At 47.1% G+C, this 20813-nt stretch overlaps 1 protein-coding gene across 3 annotated transcripts in view; it reads left to right on the top strand.

Moving 5' to 3' along the window:
- Window positions 1-363: 363 nt before the first annotated feature.
- RHBDL3 (rhomboid like 3) overlaps window positions 364-20813 on the top strand; it is a 55060-nt gene continuing 34610 nt past the window's right edge. For 2 of the 3 annotated variants that reach the window (XM_030461843.1, XM_030461842.1), the window contains exon 1: window positions 364-437. Coding sequence is in view for 1 of the 3 variants with exons in the window: in XM_030461841.1 (XP_030317701.1) it covers window positions 3508-3627; window positions 7072-7095 (144 nt within the window). In the remaining 2 variants the exon portion in view is untranslated. Of the gene's footprint in view, window positions 438-3507; window positions 3628-7071; window positions 7096-20813 lie in introns of those variants that run through there. The other variant, XM_030461841.1, reaches the window with a different exon arrangement.

Raw genomic sequence — 20813 nt, 5'->3', positions numbered from 1 at the left:
GGGCAGGCTGAGGCACTGAGGGGATGAAGCACTGAGGGGCTGTGGGGCTGAAGGGGTGAGGAGCTGAGGCACAGAGGGGCTGAAGGGCTGAGGTACGGAGAGGCTGAGGCGCTGCGTCAGGCTGTGCGCGCGGGGGCGCTGTGCCGCCGAGCTGAGGGGCGGCGGGGAGCGGGTGCGGGTGTGAAGCGGCGGCTCCGGCTCAGGCGGTCCTCGTTTACCGGCGGGGAGCGGGTTTCCTCTGGCAAACGATGCCCTCAGTTCAGTCTAGCCCTCCGGGACCGGAACGGTAGAGCTGCGGTGGGTTCCTGGGGCTGTCCCACACGCCCGCGGCCTGACTTCCCCTGAGGAAAACGCCTGCCCCGCGGCGAGGCTCTGCCCTCCCTCACGGCGAGGCCCCCTGAGGCCGCCGGCCTGCAGGTGAAGAACGGGATGAATCAGTACGTAGTTTTTATAAAAGAATCAGTACGTAGTTTTTATAAAAGGACTTTTACATTGGTTCAGGGAGAGGAATTTGCTTAGACTGAAAGCTGGGAAGAGAACATAAGCCCTGGTATCTAACTCCGACTGCGTTCGGGCGGGTGGCTCTGTGAAAAACCGTGTGGTACTGCCACCTGGGTAGGAGTTACCGTGGTCACTGTCACTGTCTGGGTCCCTACTTCGAGGGCTTTTTATTTCATATTCATGAGCTGACCTTTTTAGCCACTGCCAATGAAGGAAGGATGTATATCTACATTTAGTTTGCAGCATTAGGAGTATAAAAGGTTGCCTACATGACAATGTAAAAATGAATTAAGGTTTATTATTTCAAGTTCTTTCTAAGTTTCTTCTGAAGCCCTTTTATGTTCTGTCTGCATCTGCTCTGTGGTGGCCCACAGTTCCTTGGTTTCTCTGACAGTTGCTGTTTTCCAAGAGTCACCAGGGTATGCAGTGGGGAGAAATGACAGTCTAAATTAAGAGGCTCTCACAGACTTGGAAGATGATAATTTGTCTGTAACAAAACTCCTCATTAGAATACTGTTAATTTCCTTTCTGTGACAATTATAGCACAGCACTAGCTCATATGTGCAATGTGCAGAGTTATTTCCCTTAAAAAAAAAAAAAAAAAAAAAAAGCTATCATTACCACTGGTGGAAAGCATTCCTTAGAGTAAAGGAAGAGGAGTAAAATGCACTTATAATTTTGCAGCAGTTTTCCAGTTTAGAGGGAGCTTGGTGCTAAGGTAAGGTTTTGGGGTTTCTCCCTGTTGCTTATTACATTTATGGTAGGCTTCATGGTTAGCATTTTCCCACTAGCATCTGGAATCAGAGGTGATACAGAGCTCTTGACACAGCAGTCCCCAACTGTGTGGAACCTGTTACCCCTGAAATTCAGCTCATTTATTCTCTCTTTGCTGCAAAAAGCTCGCCTCCCTCCTCCCTACAGACATCTTCAAATTATTGCTGTTTCTTTCTGTTGGCATAGCATATTTTTGCTTACCCATCTGTTTTGAAGTTTTGATGAGGTTTAGTTTTTTAATCAAAAAGAAATTGTTTTTATAATAGCTGTTTAGTGCCTAGAATGTTTTGGCAAGGGGTGGTGTTGTATGAGTAAAGTGGGTTAGTGCTTCTCAAAAGTGCTGGATTTGGTAGCCTGCTCCAACTCTTTGGGAGAGCAGGCTGGACAGGCTCCAGACAAGTGACAAGTGAGTGCTGTGGTGAAGGAATCACCTGGGAACGTGAAGCAAGTCTGTTGCTATTTAACTGATGATTTGAGGGGAAAGGAGCCCTTCCTGTTCAGTTGCACTGAAGACCCCTGAAGAGCTTTTGTTTCCCCACTTGAATCCCAAGGTAGAAAAGTTCGTCTTTTCAGGTCCAAAATACGGATCATTTGCAGGATTGAGGTCTCCTGCTAATTTTGCCAAGGGATTAGATCAGGTGACAGAGGAGATCATTGCTTTGACTTGACTTTGTTAAGCTGTGTGGGATATTTTAGCCCTTGGCCCTGAGCTCAGGGTAGTGGCAGCCGTGCAGGATGCTGAGACGTGCGAACCTGCTGCGCCCTGGTGGCTGTAGGTAGACGTAGCTCTTGTGTGTCCATGGAAAGGATTTGGCACAGTTTCCCCGCAGAAAAATCTTTTAGTAACTAAGAAGCCGGGACTCGGTGGCTTAGAACATGGGTCTGTGTGGCACAAACATGATCCAGACCAAAAGTATGGAGTTCACTACAGCTGTGGATGGGAGAGACGGTCTCTGCTGTATGCTCTGATGCTGTTGGATGGAAGATCCCATTCCTGTTTGAGAGGTATGGATTTTTTTGCTGCTTCCTTTTATCGTTTTTATTTGTTTGGGGTTTTTTGTTAGTTTTTTGTTGGTTTATGTTTGCTTTTTTGTTTGTTTAAAGATTGTAGAGGAAAGAGGGACTTCTAGCTTGGTTCTGCAGTTGTGGTTGAGGTGTGTTTGGTCTGGTGTTGGAGCTCTTGTATCAAGGAAATGTGGATGTGGTTTATGATGCTGGCCCCTCGGGGCTGTGTCTGGCCCTGGCAGTCGGTGCAGCAGAGAGCAGAGGCACCGGGACCATAGGGATCAGCCCGGCTCTGCTTGCCCCCCCCCTTCCCAGCCTGTTAGTTTTGTACTTGATTGGAAGAATCTAAAACTGCTGCATTTTCCCCTTCAGTCAAGGCATTCCTCAAGTTCCTAATCCAGGCTCCAGATGGCTATGATACCCATCTTGACATACAGGGGCAAGTAATTGTGGCAAAGAACTTAAAACCCCACACCAGTCCCGAATTGTTGAGTCTCCGGGACGGAGAAGTTCGCTTCAGTAAAGCCCAAATCACCCGGCACATCTTGCCACCTGCCCGCACTTGCTTTCCGAGAGCTCCAGGACCTCATCTGAGAGCAGGATCACGGGAGCGCGTACACGGAGAAAGGGCTGATATCTGCCCGGCTCCGGCCGATCCTCGGCGGGTCTCTCCGGGGAAAGGCGGTGACCGGGCGAGCCTCGCCGCCCCCCCCGGCCACGAGCAGAACTGACCCGGGGCTCCCCGTTTCCCCTTCCCTCCCCTCGTCGCCGCCCAGCCCGCATCCTCGGATGTGCTGCAGCTCCGGGCTCTGCCTCCGAGAGCCCTCCGAGGACGCGCAGCTCCCCCGCACCGGGAAGGGCAGCCCCCCCCTCCCTCCCTCCCTTCTTCCCCCCGGGCCGGCATGGCTCGGGGGAGGCGTCGGCCGTGCCCCGGGCGGGGGGCAGCGGCGGGGGCGGGCAGCAGGAGGAGGCGAGCGGTCCGAGCCGCGGGGAGGGGTCACCTGCCCCGTCCGGAGCCAGCCGCCGGGATGCCGCCCGCCAGCGCTGCCCGTGTTAATTGGATGTTCCCTGGATGGAGGATTTCCTCCCCTCCTGGCTGCGGGAGGCATGAAGGCAGGCTCGGCTGCGCTTGAAAGTTTGCCAAGCGGCAGCTAGGTTTAATTTCTTTAAGGATCTGGGGAGAAGGGGGGGGCGGGGGCGGGGGCTGGAGGGGGACCGTTTCCAAGCATGGGAGACAGGCTGCCGGAGCCTCACGCCCGCTCTTCCCCTGCTGTGGCTGCCAGCTCAGAGGCAGAAGAAATCGAGGTGCTGGACTCGGAGGATGTCCTACCTATGGCCGCAGAGGATGTAAGTTTCCTTTGCTCAATGTCTTTCCCTCCCTTTCCCTCGGGCCAGGTTAAGCGGCTCAAGCTATTTATGGATGAAGTCCGGGTTGGGGGGGGGGGGTGGAAATAGGACTAGTGACCCTCTGGGGCGAGGGAAAGCCGCCGGCCCCCGCCGCTCTCCCGCCCCTCTCCGCCGGGTGTTTGCGGGCTCCGGCCCCGCAGCTCCTCATGCGCCTGCCCGGAGAGCTCTGGCGGCAGCTGCCTGGACGGGATGCGGGTCCACACCGTCTCCGCACCCGGAACCGCGCAGCCAGGAAGATGCTGACGAGCTGCGGCTGGCCGGGAAGGGACAGCGGGGCTGCGCGCAGAGACGTCTCTGGAGGCTGGAGATGGGCTGACGCTTTGGCTTGAGGGGCTTTCTGGGGACAGAGAGCTTTTCCAGAGTCCCAGCCACTTGGAGGGGGACAGATGTGAAATACTTCTGCTCTCGGAAGCCTGTTCCCACTTCCAGACCCCAAGCAACGAGCAGCAAGGAAGTTTTTTGATCGGTTCGGCAGGGCTGATAGCTTCCCTTCACCCTCTGAGCTCTGATTGCACCTGAGGGTGGGATAACTTGGCATCGGCTCTTTGCCTCTGCTTATCCAGCCTAGAAGGACACGAAGTGGTCCTGCGTGCTTTGAATCTGCTCCTGCCAGGCTGAGCAGCAAAGCCTGCAGAGCTGAGGCAGTAGTTCTGCGTCTGCCGGTCCCGAAGGCAGGGCTCGCTGTGCACCTGTCTGGGGAAGAGTGAACGCGAGCAGATTCTACATTCCTGCTGCATCCCAGGACTGCCCGCAGCTCTCCTTCCCAACAAACTCTGTTGGGATGGGGGCTGTGGTAAACGCAGGCTCTGTTCTGCCTGTGGAGGCACGAAGCAGAGATACTAAATGTCATTCTGAAGGGGGCTCTGTCTAGGGTCTTGCACTGGCATGAAAGGATCAGTTGAGAACTAAGCCTTCAGCAATGGTACATCCCCTTTCCCCTCTACTTTTATGACACTGCTGGAGGAACACGCCTGGGGGTGCTTAAGGGCAGTGGCTGCTCCTCATCCTCCAGTCCTTCCTTCTGAGTCACCTAGAATCGGGTTGCTGTTGGATTTTCTTCCCAGAGGGTAGCGGAGGAAGTGCAGTTGTTTGGTAGAGCTCCATTCCCCAGGCTGTACTTCTGAGCACTGCACAGTCAGGAGGGACCGTGTGATGCAGTTTGACCTCTGCTACGACACTGCCAGACAGTCCTCAGAGCAGCACAGCTGACCTAGGGGCATGTGTTGCTTTCACTGGGAAAGGATGGCTTTCCAGGAGCTTTCTGAGTCCAGGTTTTGAAATCTCTTTGGGTGCTTAGCTCAGACTGTGACCTTTCCTTCTCTGACAAATTTTGTGCTTGTCTGCATGGTCTACAAGAAAGATTTCCTGTTGTGACATATCTCAGTCTCTTGAAGTTACTCCAGCCTTGAGACAAATGCAGCCATTAGCAATTCAGTCCTGCCAGGGGCCCAGGAGATGCTGAAGTGCTGAGTGCCTGGCAGGATTGGGCTTCTGAGATAAGAAAGAGACCATGAGCCTCCCTTGGTGAAATCTAGATTCTCATCCTAGTTCCACTACTGACTTGCTGCTTGACCTTGAGGTAGGACAGCTTGGGTCTGATCCAGCTCACAGTGTTATTTACACTGGGATCTGCATTGTTATTTGACTCTGGTACCTTGTTTTCTGCTATCAACAAAATAGAGCTAGAGCCCACAGATGCATTGGTTATGGGAGCTGCTGAGACCTGGCAATAGATGATGTGAGAGGAGCCTGAGGTATCATATGTCATCTGCAAGTTAGAAGAGCAGGAAGCGGTGTAAATGCCCTCCTCCTCCTTGGCCAAAATTTCCTGCTGAAACAAGCAGGCTACAGAGCATTGTCTCTGAAAATTCAAACTTCTTTGTGCTACGAGCATGCTCCTTTGAGACCTAACTGGAGGTTGATTTTCTATTGTTATTATTACATTTGAAAGCTTGATGTGAACTCTCTGGCTTGGCCAGCAAGAACTGACACAAGGTCAGTTCTTTATGTGTTATTAACCACAAAAATATTACGTAGTAGAGGTCTGGCTGTCACAGCATTCAGTGTATAACAGCTCAGCTATGATGTCATTACAGCTCTCAGAGCAGTGTTCCTCAAAGCCAGGATACAGGCAGTCCCAAAATGTTCTGTTTAGAGTGCTGGGCTGATTTATGGTGCTAAATGGGGAGGAGGGGAGCCAACAACTTAACTGATCAAATGGAATTCAGTGCCCTGATATCCCACTGTTCTCTCCAGTCAGTTCTGCTGTAGATCTGCCTACCATAGGAAAGGAAATGTTCTTCCAGGTCTAGACAAGACTCCCACCAGAGCTCTGCTTTGCACAGTGAGATTTGCTTCTGTGGATCTGACGGTTTGTTATTTTATTCATTTTGCTTTTCTGTGAGAGTAAATGAGCCAGAAACAAAGTGTGCTGAGCAGCTTTTAGATAGGGGAGCTGGAAATGTGCAGTTTTTTGGGTGCATCCCAAGCCATGTTGCCCCATGGGGGTTGCTCTCAGCTGGCCCCCAAATGCAGGAGAGGTGAGAGAGAGCCTTGAACAATTAATTAGAAATTTCCTCTGTTCTGTGGGAATGTGAGGCAGCAAGCCTGGGACAAGGAGATGACTTGACATTGGTCTTTCTACAAAGCAGAAATTGGAGCCAGTTGCCAATTTGTTTTTTCTGTTTCCAAGTGACAAAGACTTAGAATGTTCACATGGTCATCTGTTAAAGTGGAACTTTCTTCTGCACAGAGCTTTTAAGGTAGATGTGCTAGCACAAAAGTTCTGGGCTATATCCTTGTCATGGACTTTCTCCAGCTTTTCACCTGATGCTAGAGAACTAGCAGTTCTTCAGATGTGGGCATATGGGGCTCAGAACTTACAGGTTATCAAAAACCCCATAGCAAGCCCCTGCCAGAGGTAGGAGCAGGCAGCAGACAAGGCTCTGAGAACCTAGCAAGGTGCTCTCTGGGTCAGCATTGGGCCACAGGACCTCGGAAAGGGATCTGATAAACCACTGCTAACTCCTCCCTCCCCTCAATATGCACCAAGCTTTCTTGATCCCTGTGAGTAAAAAAGCCTTTTATTCCTTGCTTGCCTGCAAATAGACAAAGGGGGGGAAAACAGAATTAACACATGAATGTTTCAAGTTCCCCCTAATTTGGGTTTGTAACTGAAAACTCTCCTCCCTCTGGTTGGTAGATTCCCCCTGCCTCCTCCCCCGGAAGGGTAGGTGATTCTGGGATGAAGAAGGATGTTAGGAATGGCACTATATAATTTGGTTATTTCTCTGTTCAAATATACTTCAACAGTTTACTGCATTTTAATGCTGTTGCTCTTATACCTTCTTTTTCTTCTTTTTCTTCCCTAATGCATTACCTCAGCACTGGAAAGCCCTATTTGATCAGGTATGTGAACAACTGATATATTGTCTCTGTCTTGTGAGCAAAGAGTCTAACCTCCAGTTAATTTCCTCTGTACTAGATGTTCCCTGCATTTAAAATACAGCCTAGGAGTAACGTGCTCCGTGCTCCCAGTTCCCAGGATGCTGGTGTGCAAGTCATAATTACCACTGCTGCTTTGGGCCTTTCTTCTAATTCCTCTTCAGAGCAGCCAGGGACAAAAGCAGGCCCAACCTGGCCATCCCATCTAGCACAGGGGCTAAGCTGAGGTGCTGCAGTAGGTGCTGTTTGCTGCCAGTTGCAGAATCCTTGCTCTGTGAATTAAAGGCTTTTTAAGGCAGGCAAACTAGGACCTGTAAAACCAGCACTGTGTTCTTTGAAATGGCTCTCTAGCTGCTAAAACGACTTCTGTGGGGTTACAGCCTCCGGGGGAGGACCTTCTGCTTTCAACTTGCACAGAATTAGCAAAGTTTCTGCTTCTGTACCAAAGACTGTGGTTTTATCTGTTAAATGCCTTGGGTCAGATCTGTAGCCAGCTGAAATCAGCACAGCTCTGTAGAGCTCTGAGTTACAGCTGCTGAGAATTCAGGCTGTGGGTACTAGTTAGTAAGTTATGCTTTTAGCAGCTTTAAATGAATGTTTTCTTTGTGGTATTCCTTCCATCCACCAGGCTGAACTGTGAAGCAGCTATGACTGAAGGATTATTCCAGGGCTGACTTGCTTCTAAACTACAGCACTCTCTTGATGCCATAAACTTTTGTACTGTTTTGTATGTGTCTAAATGTCACCTTCTGTAAGGGAGCTTCCTCTGGTGCTGGCATGGTTCTGGCAATACTAAAGTTCAGATGGGATTTTGTCCCTGCTTTATGAAGTGATTATCTTGCTTCCACGTCTGGCTGAACTGCAAAGCCAAAAGCTGTGGTGCAGTCTCTGTTCAGGGATGTCCTTGGTGCCCTGGGGATTCCATTATCATTCAGCTTGTAACTGTTCTGCCTGTTCTGATGGGAGCTCATTTGTACCCGGGTAGCTGTGACCAACTGCTAAGCCATGTGCCTGGTCTGCAGTGCATTTGTTGTACAGTCAGTTAAGCTGGCAGCTGGGAATTAGATTACTGTAATTGTTGATCACATAAATTTTGTGGTGTATTTGAATTTGCTGGGGCTTGCAGGGGATGTTGCTACTCAAAAGAAAGGTGCATGCAAGATAAATTGCTTGTGGTCTGGGCTGAATGTTTGTTTCAGCCACTTTGAATTCTCCCATCTCAAACACTGGCATTAATTTGTAGTCTGATTCTACAAGCATCCTTTGAAGTCATTGAGTCCTTGTGGGATGGGGCTCTTGGCTGGTAGCTACCTCAGGCTCAGAAAGAGGAATCTCTAATTTCCCACTGGACTTGCTTGAATAGTAGATGGGGTTTTTCCTTTTTTTTTTTTTTTTTTAAGGGAGGGAAGAATTTGACTGTTGAATTTGCAGAACATTACCACGGTGACAAGGGACTGGGCTATAAAGGGAGACCTTCAATAATTAGCTATGTTTCAATTAGGGCTGCAGCTGAAATTTAAGCCTTGTCTGTAAGGCTTTATTATCAAGTAGAATGCAACCTGTGGCAACTGGTCCTAAGTCCTGAATAAATCAATAATGTCCTTGTTGCCTGTGGGCAAAGCTCAGGAGCTGACGTCTTCCTTGAGCGTTCCATCAGCAGTGCAATGCAATTAGCCCTGCAGTGAATTGCAAGATGCTGTTTGTCATGGAACAAGGTTGCTATTCCCAGCAGCTCTGTGCTGGTAGGAGAGGGGAGAGTTTTGTTTGGCTCTAATTGGCATCCATGTGAAACATGAGGACAGTCTTAATAACTAGAGAAAGCCTGTGTGTTGAAACTGGGAACAGTTGCAGCTCTCCCTGGGAGGTGTGACTTGGCCTGATGTGGGCTTAGAGTGGAAATGAGTGGCCAAAGATTCATGTGCCCTCTGCATTTGTGATTCATGGGCTGGGACTGAAGCTTCATAGTTGTCCTCTCAGCTGAGACCCATGGGCTCTGCATTCACCACCTCTCAGGAGAGAGACAGAGGAAAAGGCTCTGTACAAAGTGTTCACAGGTTGGGAGTCTGCAAGTCTCTGGTTTCAGTGATGCTGGAGTACAAGTGCAAACACTGCAAGGAAGGGGTCACCACTCCTCCCCCCCTTGCCTTGGGGTGTGGGGTCATGGAGAATTAATTAATGGCTTTTTTAATGTGGGGAGAGATTTTTTAAAATTACTTTTATGTTTCTATTTTGACTTACAAAAATTAAAGGGCTTGGGTTTTTTATGACATCCCCCCCAACATCTTAAATTAAAAATGTGAAATTTCATGAAGATTGCTGCCCAACCATAAAGCAGGGCTTTTTCCTTATTTTGGAGGAAAGCTTTTGACAGTGCTTTCTGGAGGAATTCCTTTGTTTTTATCCAGCTCTAATCTGTCACACTGTCAGACTCAAGCCAGTATGTCCAGCCACTTGCAGATTGCTTCTTTTTAGGAAGTAAAATAACTTGGAAAAAAAAAAAAAAGGCAGATCCAGAGCTGCTTCCTAGGCTTTGATGTTCAAAAATGCCCCTCCCAGGACAAAATCCTTGCTATACTGAAACAGGTACCAAAATTCCCCTTCCATTTAGTGAGGTCAGCACTTCCCCCAAGAATTTGGGAGTGGATAGACTAGCAGCTTTTCAGTGCTACAGCAAGGCAGTTGCAGTACAGCTGCAGCTTCATACTGTGCTTATGAGATGCGTTTTTTTATTACAAGGCCATGGCCCTCAGGCAGCTCTAACTCACTTTTATATGGGAACTTTTATAGAGATTCATACATTTATTTATTGTGCTCATAAACAGCCTCCACCCCCTCACACACGTTTGCTGTGCATCTGCTGCCTTCCGCAGAGCCTGCGCCATTGCTGAGGGCTCCACTCTGTCTCTCAGTGGAATCCAGGCCCTGAGCAGAGCAAGGCACTGCTCCCTCCATCCCTCCACAATTACTCAGGTTCTTCATTTGCTCTTCACTAGCCAAACCTTCCCCCTTTTTTTTTTTTTTTTCTTTTTGGTTAATCTGGTAGAGTTAGAAGTACAACAATCCCAGGAGCAGGTCCTGACAGTTTCACACTTCTCTGTGATAATAAGATCACCTGTTAATTGCCTTGCACATGAGAACACCTTGCTGTCCCTGTTGAAGCCAAATTGTCTGATGATTAGGGAGTCAGTCTGCAGAGGAGTTTCCTGAGGGACTTTTCTGCTTTGCTATGTCCCTTCCAGGGCTTTAGGTGTCCTCCTTAGCCTCTGTGTCCCCAGGGCCACTGCTTTAGAGGTGACTGCAGCCTATCCAGCCCTGGGCTGTGCTGGGTGAAAGGAGGATGATATTGGTCGTTAGGATAGAACTGCCTTCTGAAGGTGCCATTTAGCTTTCTTGTATCATCTTCTGTGTTTCCCCATCCCCGTGGCTGCTGAAATTTCAAGGGTGTATTAACATTACCAGACCTCATCTTGGAGTTCTCACTTCTTCTCACCTGTACTCTGGTTTGTAGTCATGACAACAATTTTGTTTTAAATAGACACACATAAAACTCTCCAAAAAGACCCTTCTCACTGGCTCAGCACCTTGGTCCTACTGCTTATCAATCCAGGCTGTGTTTTTGTTGCAGCTGCTTTAGAAACCTTGGATTCCTTCCTGAGATGTGTACGTGGGTGTGATGGCAACAGATGAACAGAGTTTATGGGGAATGCAGGGAGATGCCAAGTTATCCAGTCTGTGTGGGCAGCTAATGGAGAACTTGAGATCAGAATCAAGGCTATGGAAATCTCCTGGACCAGATGTGCACTTGACAGAAAGAGTTCAGCTCCTGTCACTACCAGCAATGAGGGCAGCTGAACCTGCTCTGCTATGGTATCTTAAAACATTAAAATACACTGACTTTGCAACCTTCTTAAATTCAAGGCTGGTTCCTGCTAGATTGAAATTGTAAACCATCCCAGCCATGAAAATGAAAAGCTGTGAAATCAATGGTGAGGGTTGCTGGTAACAGAGAAAGGGACTTATTTTGAATTTTATGATGGTTTGTGTTAACTTTAACTCCTGCCTTTAACACAGACAGGAGGAGCTACTTCCCACACTGTAAAAGAATTTCCAGTTTGTTTACTGGGGCACTGTTGAGCTACACATCACATTTCACTTTGAAAAGCTTCCCTGGCTATTGTTGTTGGCTAACCCCTGCCAGCTGTGGCTAGGAGACCTCACCAAACAGGTTTCTTTGAGCTCCAGGCAGTGGTTTGTGCCTGGAGATTTTACCATTTTCTCTGAAAAAATTGTTTATGTCTTACCTCTAGTTTGTGTGGGTCACTGGAAGCAGAGGAGCAGAAGCAGGACAGGAGTAGAACAGGAAATGATGGCAGTGAGAGCGGTATAGGCAGGTGGGGTGAGCACAGGGTTGTATATGACCTTCAATATGTCCTTGCCTGAATTTTGAACTGTTGCTGCTTTTTTAGATTGGTGCTCATCAGGATGCATGTCTGCATTTAGGTGGAGTGTTGCTGAAAAGAGGAGGTCATAGGAACAGGCATTAGGCAATAGTCACAGACCTGTTACTTCATCTCCTAATGTAACTGGAGAATCAGAGGTGCTGTTGGGAAGACTGTCCATGGTGGTAACAGATTAACATCCAGGCCCTAAAATCAGGGTCTGCCCTGTCTGCTCTATTAGACACTTCTGTGAGTGTGACAAGAAATTTGTCCCCTCCCCCCCCTCCACCAAGCTGTGCATTGTAAAGGGGAAAGACACTTTAAAAGCTACAAGGGTCTCTTGGCAATGCACAGAGGGGGTTCTGCATCTGTCCCATGCCTTGAAGTCTAATCTCATTTACAGTTGTCAGCGTGGACTGCTGGAGGAGATGAAAAGCAGAGGACAAGGAGGGAGAATAGATTAGTGTCGAGCAGAGGGCACTGGGAATGCACCTGCCTCTGCCCCACTACCTTGAGGAGGGGCAGCAATAGCAGCTGGGCTTGTGTCATCTGCTGCTCTTTGAGGCACACAGCCATGGAGCACACGATTAATGACTCAAGGGGCTGGGCTTTTGTGAGTGATAAAGGCCTGGGATTTAGGCAGGGCTCTGAGATCTTTTTTTTTCTTTTTTTTTTTTTCTTTTTTTTCTGAGCGTTTGGTTGCAGGGAGCTGCTGTCTGTGGTCACAATGCTTCTCTTTCTCTGCCCTCCCCAAACTGGGCTGACCTTTGTCATGCAGCATTAACCCTTTGACTCGTCTACTTTGGGTTATGGGACCAGGGGGAAAAAAAAAAAAGTCCCTTCAAATCCATTGCCCTGTGGACAGACTTGAAGGGAAGAGCAGGCTGGTGAGAGAGGATCAGTTTTTGCTGAAGGAGATTGGATTGGTTTGCTGCTGCTGCCTGGATTATTGACTCCTTGCTGCCTTCTGTCAGAGGCTCTTTTGAATACAGCAGTCCTCAGGAAAGAGGGGAGGGAAATCTATCCTTCCTTCAGTCAAGGAGGGAAACTGAGGCATGGAGCAGCAAATTGATATCTGAGAGACTATTCCCTCTGCAGGGTAATGCCTTGTCTTTTACCATCCCTGCATTAGCCTGTGTCCATCCCCAGTGTTGTTTCAGTGGATGGCAATCTCCCAGCACTTCAAGGTTTATAATCAGATTTGGCTTTTAGCCACGATACCCTGGAGAGATGGCTCAGCAAGAAAAAGCTACCTGGAGGTCATTAATCTTCCTGCCTCTTACAGGATGAACAGGAAAAATTCCCCGAGTTTCTCCTTAATCTTCTAATACTTCTGTACACTGAACTCCAGCCAGCCCCCAAACTGGATGCAGGTCTCTGGGACTGCCTGTATTTCCACCTTCCCTGCACCATGAAAGGTTTGTGATCAGGTACCCCATTTCTCCCTTCCCTGGCTACTCAGACATGCCTCTCCTCAATCCCACCAGCCTGTACACAGACTGTTGGCTTTGCCTCATGCAAAAAGTTAGGAGTAGAAGGCACCAATATGAGCCAGACATCAGCAGTACAGCAAACACAGCACTATTGAGCTTGTGCCGGTAGAAGTAGGCATCTCCTGAAATGTTTCAAGGAGTTGTAACACACACACACCAAAAAGCACATGGAGGCTGAGTCAGTCTTACACAGCTCGTGAGTTACTGGCAGCTTTATGTCTCTGGATTTGTAAACGCCTCAGGAAGCTTCCTACTCGTTACACATTTGTGTAACTTCCACGGTGGAGCTGCCTGGAAACCTGCGCGTTAGAGTGCAGAGTCTGGGGGGGACAGGGAGCTGCGTTCAGCGCTTGTACCTCTGCTGCCTCCTGGTCCCAGCTGCAGGGAGCTTTGGTAGCACACGCCCTGCCATTCCAGCTGAATGTGCTGGATGGCTTTCAGGCACATAGATCATTGCTAATGCATTGTTCTCGAGTTCGGTCTTGCATATAGAAAATCACTGAAGGAATAAAGACATTTCAGTCTGCGTGGTAAAAAGAAAGAGAGAGGAAAAAAAAAAGCTGTGAACGGAGTGGATTGATGCTGGTCTGCAAACCCACTGGTGCATTGTGCTCTGTGGCTGTATGCTGCTACAACAGAGAAGGGGGGAGAGACCATCCAGTCTCCAGAGGAACAAACCAGCTGCTTAGTGAGTGGAAACAGTTTGGAGATGTTTTTCTACACCATCATCACTTATGCCTGTAACATTTACAGGGCTTTTAAAGTTCTCTATAGCAGATCTGGAAAGCAATTGTTTCTCCTCTGCAGTAGGAAGTGTGATGTTCCTGTTGCCTTCCGGTGTTTGCAAATGAAATGCAGCAGTGGGTGTGTTGGAGTTTAACAGCAGCTAAAGAAGCTGTGATCTTTCTGCCTCCTCACTGGGCATTGTACATTGTGTTGGTCTGAAATCAGCTTTATGCCAACACAAGAGAAAGTTGACAGGGTTCAGATGCTGGGCTCTTGCTGCACAACTGTACATACTGGCTGCTGAGGAAAGCTGATTTCTGAATGCTTTGGATTTTTATGTGATTCAAACCTTGCAATGTTTGCCTGTTCAAGATGTCGCACTTGAGACTGTCACTTCTTTCTTTCTTCTCTCCCAGTCTCCTCAGTGGTGGTTTCGCCCCTGATTCAGCTGCTTGTGGTGGCACTGGGGACATTCACCAGATGTGTGTTGATGAAATGTGTAGTGAAGGTCCTGCATGTTTGTGATGCTACCAAGTCTCACTTGGACCTTGAATTCCTTCAATGCTAAAACAAGTAAGACACAGAAAGTGTGTATGTTCCTGTTGCTTAGGAACAGCTGTCTACAGTGACCCTGTGTTGCTGATGAGAAGAGTAATGATGTGTGAAACTCATGTTAAACCAGCAAGATCAATTTTACTTCTAGGAACTGTTCTTCATGTTCTTTGATTCTTGACATACTCTAAATAGCATATACTCTGGACTTCCCTGAATTGCACTGGGAAAAAATGAACAAGACTCCTGGAGGCAAAGCTGGTTGTGACTGTCATCAAAGTTCTGGTCTCATGCGCTGCTTCAGAGTCTTGTTTCCCAAGGAAGGATCTCTTTGCTTCACATCACAATTAGGTACCAGTGATGATGACCCTGCTTTATATAGTATACTTGGTGATGTACAATTGCAGTGGAAGTGCTTGTTGATGGCAGCCTACAGCTAGTGAGACGTAGATATGCATCTACATCTTGGCAGAGAAAGAATCACTACTATAAAAGGTGAGAAACTGAAAGTTTCACAAAAACTACAGCAGGACTTGATCCTGTGTGCTCTGACACAGTCTAGCCAGACATTTGCAAACAAGTGTGACAGTTGTCCAGCACCCATTGTATGTCTAACATCTGCTTTATCTTTTGCTGGAACAGGCAGCAGGAAGGTGTATGCCCTGAGGGATTTGAAAGGCAAATTGGGTTTTTCATTCTGCCCCTTGGGTCTGAAACAGAGCCAAACACTTGCTCTACTCTGCTGGCTTCTTGCCACTTCTCTCTCATGTTTGCTTACCCTCATACTGAGAAATAATGGCAAGTGGGCCTTGAGTACCTCACCTCACTGCAGGCAGTGGCCTCCATGGGAGGATATTGCCTTTTAGCCTTGTTTGCACTGGGGAGGAAAATGAAAGTGTTTATTGTGGTTCCTTCTTCCATTTGAAATGCTGCCTCTCCCCTTAGGTACTCCCTCTTGGTCACTGATAGAGGAGTTACTTTTGCACACAATCCTGTTATCACTGGATTTATGTCTCTGGGTTTTTCTCATCATCAACAGGGAAGACACAAACGTTATTCCTTTATGTGTCCTTTGACAATAGTTGTGTTTTGGAGAAATGTTTATTTTGCATTGACTGGTGCATTTAGGCAGCCCCTTTGGGGGAGACTACTGTGAAAAGCTTGGGAGATGGTCCTGCTGCTGCTCTCTGCTCTGTGAGCTGTGTCTGGAGACCATGGCTGGAGGAATAACTTATTTTCGACCTAAATACAGCATCTAAAGAATCTTTACAGAGCTGAATGAATCCCTGTTTTGTCACACTTTGACTTGCTAGCCCTGGCAACAGTTTGTGGATGTCTCTGTGCATATGTATGCAGGATTGCTCTAGTGCTTCCAGCATGCTAAGTATTCTGGTGTTGTCTCCTGTAGAGCTTTAAAAACTAGAGTGCAAGTTGGCTTTTTTAGAGGACTGTCCAGTGTTGAGCATCCCCACCAGAGGTTTTTGTTCTTGCAATGACTTTTTAGTCAGTCTGTATCTCAGAAGCTGCAGTGTGCTGGCTTGCTTGTGTGCTTTTCACCTGAAAGAAATCTCCTGTCTGCTTCTGGGGCCTTCTACGGCATTTTAATGAATGAGTGCAGTGAGAAGTTTACTTACCTGGTGGTGGAGAGAGCAGCAGCATAGCTTTGTAGTTACCCATGAAAGCTGAAACTGGATGGGGTACAAGTACTGCACAAGACAAGTGCACTGAGTGATATCTCCCAGAGTGGTGATTGCCAAAATGGTCCCCAAAGAATTATTGTATGTCTCTGAAACGAAATCTTCCTGACTTGTTTCCTCTGTGGCCCATGGGTGGAGAGCTGCTGTTCTTGCATTCATTTATGGGATTTTCAGTGTTGGTTCTAGTGGCTGAGAAGAGCTGGGGCAGAAAGTCATTTACCGGCTGCTGATTTATGGCCCTAATAAACAGTCCTGAAAAGCACAGTGAGAATTTTCTGGACCTTATGCAGTTCCAGCTGACTGGAAGCTCCTGGCTGTTGCTTGACCATGTGGAATAATAAAACTGTGAAAACTAATTAACTTTTGGGCCTACTACAAAACAAACTATTTCATAAAAAAAATTTTCTCCATACTTGCAAGTAACAGTGACTTTATGGACATATAAGCCTGTGTTTAATGACCAAGCATGTAGTATGAGGCTTGAAGTCTGTTCCTTTTGCTGACTGCTAAGGCCACACTGAATGTAATAAGCTCTGCTGATGGCTGAGGATCAGAACACCAGCTTGGGATGATGTTCTCTTTCATCCTTGTTAATTATGTAGCTGATGTGTGCATGGAGGTTTGACACACAGCTGCATTGGATGGTTTCTTGCAGTCTAAAGCAGCCTGAATTAAACAAACCCTGCCTGAGCCAAAGCAGTTCATCCGAGGAAAGAGTCTCTCTGCATTTTAAGTGCTGTAGTCTCTCTGAGGTCATTCTCTGCTCACTGTAAGGTGTAGCTGAATCAGCTCTTTCCCAGTGGGAACACCAGGATGTTTTTCTGATGTTAGCACGCAAAGAGAGTCAGCCCTGCTCAGGACCTGCCTCCTGTGATGGGGATGCTCTGTGTGTGCCAGATGTGATGGTGACATCAGAGAAGGGATATTTCTGAGTGCCATGGTATTGTGTTCCCTGCCAGTGACAAGACAGTTATCAACATGGTATAGATGATCCAGCCTCTGTCACCCTACACCAACTTGGAGTGGGGAATGACAGGCTGTTACTCCTGTTTCATCAGATTACTCAAGTAACCCTGCTCCTGTCCCTTAGCTCCTGCATTACTCAGTAGCCCTTAATACTGGATGTTCAGCTGCCTGTGTTGGACAAAGTCAAAGCTGTGCTTGCTGATTTCTGCTTTTTCTTTGCTAGGGTTTGTCAGTTTAGCTGGTGGCACAGCCTTGCAAAGAGCCTTTGTTCACTGGGACATGTGGTGCTGCTTTGCTGTTCTTTTCAGATCGCTAACTCATCACCCTGAAGAGCAGAGCTGGCCCTTTTGCAGAACACAGAGTGCCCTGGAGTAAGCTGTGTGGTTGTTTGCTATGTCGGAGCTGCACAGGCTTCAGCTGCTGTCCTCTCCCCCTGTTGAGAAGGGAAGAGAAGGTTGAAAGAAGGTTGAATGTTGTACCAGGTCCCTTTGCTGCCTGCTGTCCCCTTCCCACCTGCTCTGGGAAGAGTGTGTGCTGGCCAGCTCTGTGCCCACACCTGGGTCATGCAGACAGTGTCTCATCTTGGGAAGATACTCATCACGTCTGCTGATAGAGGAGCAGATATCCTCTCCTTTCTGTTGATGCCTCTGCCCCAAGCTTTAGTTTTCTCTGCTAAGCTAAGTATTATTGCAGAGCTATTATTTGACCTAAAATAAGCGTGCGTGCATACTCACTGCTATAGAATTCTGCTTTTTCATGCATCAAATCAAGTCCCTGTGGATTTTCACCTCACTCCCAGATCTGGCAGACAGTGGAAAAGGGAGCTATTTTTAATCTAATCTTCTGTGTTTCAAGTCCAGAGCATAGAATGTAGTTTTTCTCCTGACAAGTTTCATGATTGATTGATATAAAACTCTTTGTCTTTAAAGGAAAATATTATGATATGGGGAGTTATAGATCTTGGTTCCTTTGAGAAACTGAAAAAACAGTGTTGATCACTGTCCTTGGACCAAAGAATTTATCAGGAAGGAGGAACAGTTTAACAGAGGGGTCTAGCAAAGTCCAGTGTGGTAGAGTGGTATCAATAAACTGAATTCCTCTCCAGAAGGGGAGGTGATGGTCACTGGATGAGAAATCATTTGCCTGAAACAATATTTCTGGAAACAAAAGAAATGGCCATTACTGACAGAACAGTGGTCACACACCTTTCATCATCTTCTTGCTGTCACTACAGTTCTATCAGCCCACTGGAGTCACTGGGTAGCAGCAGTCATCTCCTGGGGCTAGCTGGATCCTTGGTGTTTCTGCCTGGCCTTCCTCTCACTGGTGTTGCTCACCAGATATGTGACTAAGCAGCAGCAGAGAGAGACCCAGTGGCTCAGATCTGATTAACCTCTACAACTTTGTGCTGTGTCTTAATTGGATTAGCTGCAGGGAGTGGTTTTTCTGGGTTTTGTTTTGGGTTTGTTTTTGTTTTTCTAGACAGGTGCTTATCACTGTGACATCTGATGCAAGCAGCAAGTCGGAGTAGCAAGACCTGTGAATAAACCAGTGATGTTTGCTTCTTCCCCACTGCTCAGCTAGCAGCTTCTGCCTTCCCTTCTGAGGAAATGCTGATGCCTGTGAGATGGGTCTGAGTTAGCCCAGCAGTCAGATCTCTTGGCAGTGGGGGGTCTTGCCTAACAGCCTGGATGCCAAACCAATAGTCCCTGGTTGCTAACTGCAGTTCTGGCACTTTTGAGAAGGATTTTTGCTCAGTAAATGTTCAAAGTAGCATTAACTTCCCATGTTCAGTTTCTTTAATCTTTTCTCTGAGCTTTTCAGTTTCCTTCAGGACCTGATTCTTCTGCACCTTAGGGTTTTTGCTTGTCTCACCGCAGTGGTGGAGGGCTGTAGAAAATTTGCCTTATTCAGCACTGCATTAGCCCTTTCACTTTTAAGGACTTCAAAGCTCATTATCCATTGTCAGTTCATTTAGTTTCACACTTGGAAACATAGAATAAGGAGATTGGTAGTTGTATTCTGTTACAGTGTGAACACAGAGCTGAAAAATTAATGGAAACTTTTTGATGGTGACATTGCCCCTCATTCCTCAAACTGCTGTCTGCTGGCATGGTGCCTAGCTGGGAAAAAGTGGAGGCTTTCCCCCCATATCCATTCTTCTGCCAGCAGCACCCAGTTACCTCTTCAACAGGCTTAAAAGAGAAGCCTTTCTCTTTGCCATAGTTGTAATTGGTCCTGGATTGGGCACTGGAGAGGGTCATTCACCTCCCTGGGATGATAGAAGAGGTACCTGCTGCTGGGGAGCTCTCTTTAATGTGTTTCTAGATAGCTGTGGACAAAAAGAGTGAATTGTAGGTGTGATATCATGGCATGGCTCTGTTCCAGGAGGAATAATAGATGTACCAGCAACACTGTAGCTGTTACAAGATCAAAACCTCTGTTATAATAAAGCTGGTAAAACTACCTGGCTTAGCAAAAGGGCTGAGAAATGGTTCCAGGGGTTTAATGTATGTTCAGATTAAACTGTCTTTCATACTTAGGAACAGGCTTTTGAATTTAGTCCATGTACCACAACATGGGGTTTAGTCACTTGGTGCAAATTTAACTCCAAGGAATTCTCTCTTTGTGCAGTTGTGATTGAGCTGTGGGTGCTTTGGGCATCCCAGTTCCAGTCCCTAAGGAGGGGGCTCAGTGCTGCTTTGCTTTGAGTGCCATTCTGGGGGGTATGGTTGTTGGGCATGAACTCTGCTGCTGCTGGTAAAGGAAATGTGGTCATTAAGTTGCATTAGGCTGGACATTTAGTTTCCTTTTTCAGACTTAATATATTCATGTATTTTGTGTCCACTGGGTCCCCAGCAGCTTGCAAGCTGGATATGTAAATGAGTAGCTGCAGAGAATGACTGAGCCATTAATAGGTGGAATTTGATGCTCATAAAAATGAATACATTTAATATTGCATGGCAGTGGTTTGCATGAATTTTTAGGCAGCCTGAGGATCTCTTACTTGGAATTCTGTGTCTCAAACTATATTTGTTACAAAAGCAATACAACTTGGAGAGGCTGTGTGGTTTCAGAGGGTTGGCTATTCTGTTGGCTGTGTGTCACACTTTTTCTGTATTAAATGTTATTCTAAGGAAGCTGTGAAAATGTGAAATGCAATGTTATCCGAAAAGAAAGCATTGCAGTCCCAATTTACTGTGTCCACAAAAATGTCTGTCTTTGGAGACCTGTTAAGACACTATTTTTCAGGAAAAATCCAGGTTTTAGTAGATAATTCTTCATTATTAGGCTTTTGTGGAGAGATGTAGATGACTAAAAGGATTTAGTGGTCATTAAAAAAAATAGAGATTTACCAATGTGGGGTTTTAAACACAAGATGAAATCCTGGCCCCTCTGCAGGGGCCTCAATTGCTTCCTTTGGGCCCCATGCTAATTTCATTACTGATTTCAGAAGGGTAAGGACTTCCCCTGATTTTAATTTTACTATGTTTTTTTAAGCATGCAGACACAGAAATATTCAGTTTCTTTTGTTGAGGGTTTTACTAGAGGAAGCTCATGCACTGTGCACCCCTTCCATGGCAAAGCATTCGTGTGATAGATTTAATTTTTCAAGAAGATGAGGTTATCATTATTGCTCAGATATTGAGAAGCTGCACTTGGAAAACATTGGTGCCTCTTGCTTTTCCCTTTAGCATCATGAGACAAATCCACACTTTTCATCACTTACACAAGCCTGGGCAGAAGGAGCAGTAGGAATATGCAGAGAGAACATTGTGATACACACCATAAAGCTGTTCCAAGGAGAA

The sequence above is a fragment of the Calypte anna genome, chromosome 18 (genome assembly GCF_003957555.1).
Source record: "Calypte anna isolate BGI_N300 chromosome 18, bCalAnn1_v1.p, whole genome shotgun sequence".
Classification (NCBI taxonomy): domain Eukaryota; kingdom Metazoa; phylum Chordata; class Aves; order Apodiformes; family Trochilidae; genus Calypte; species Calypte anna.
Note: the sequence above shows the minus strand (reverse complement) of the source record. Positions and strands in the feature narration are given on the sequence as shown.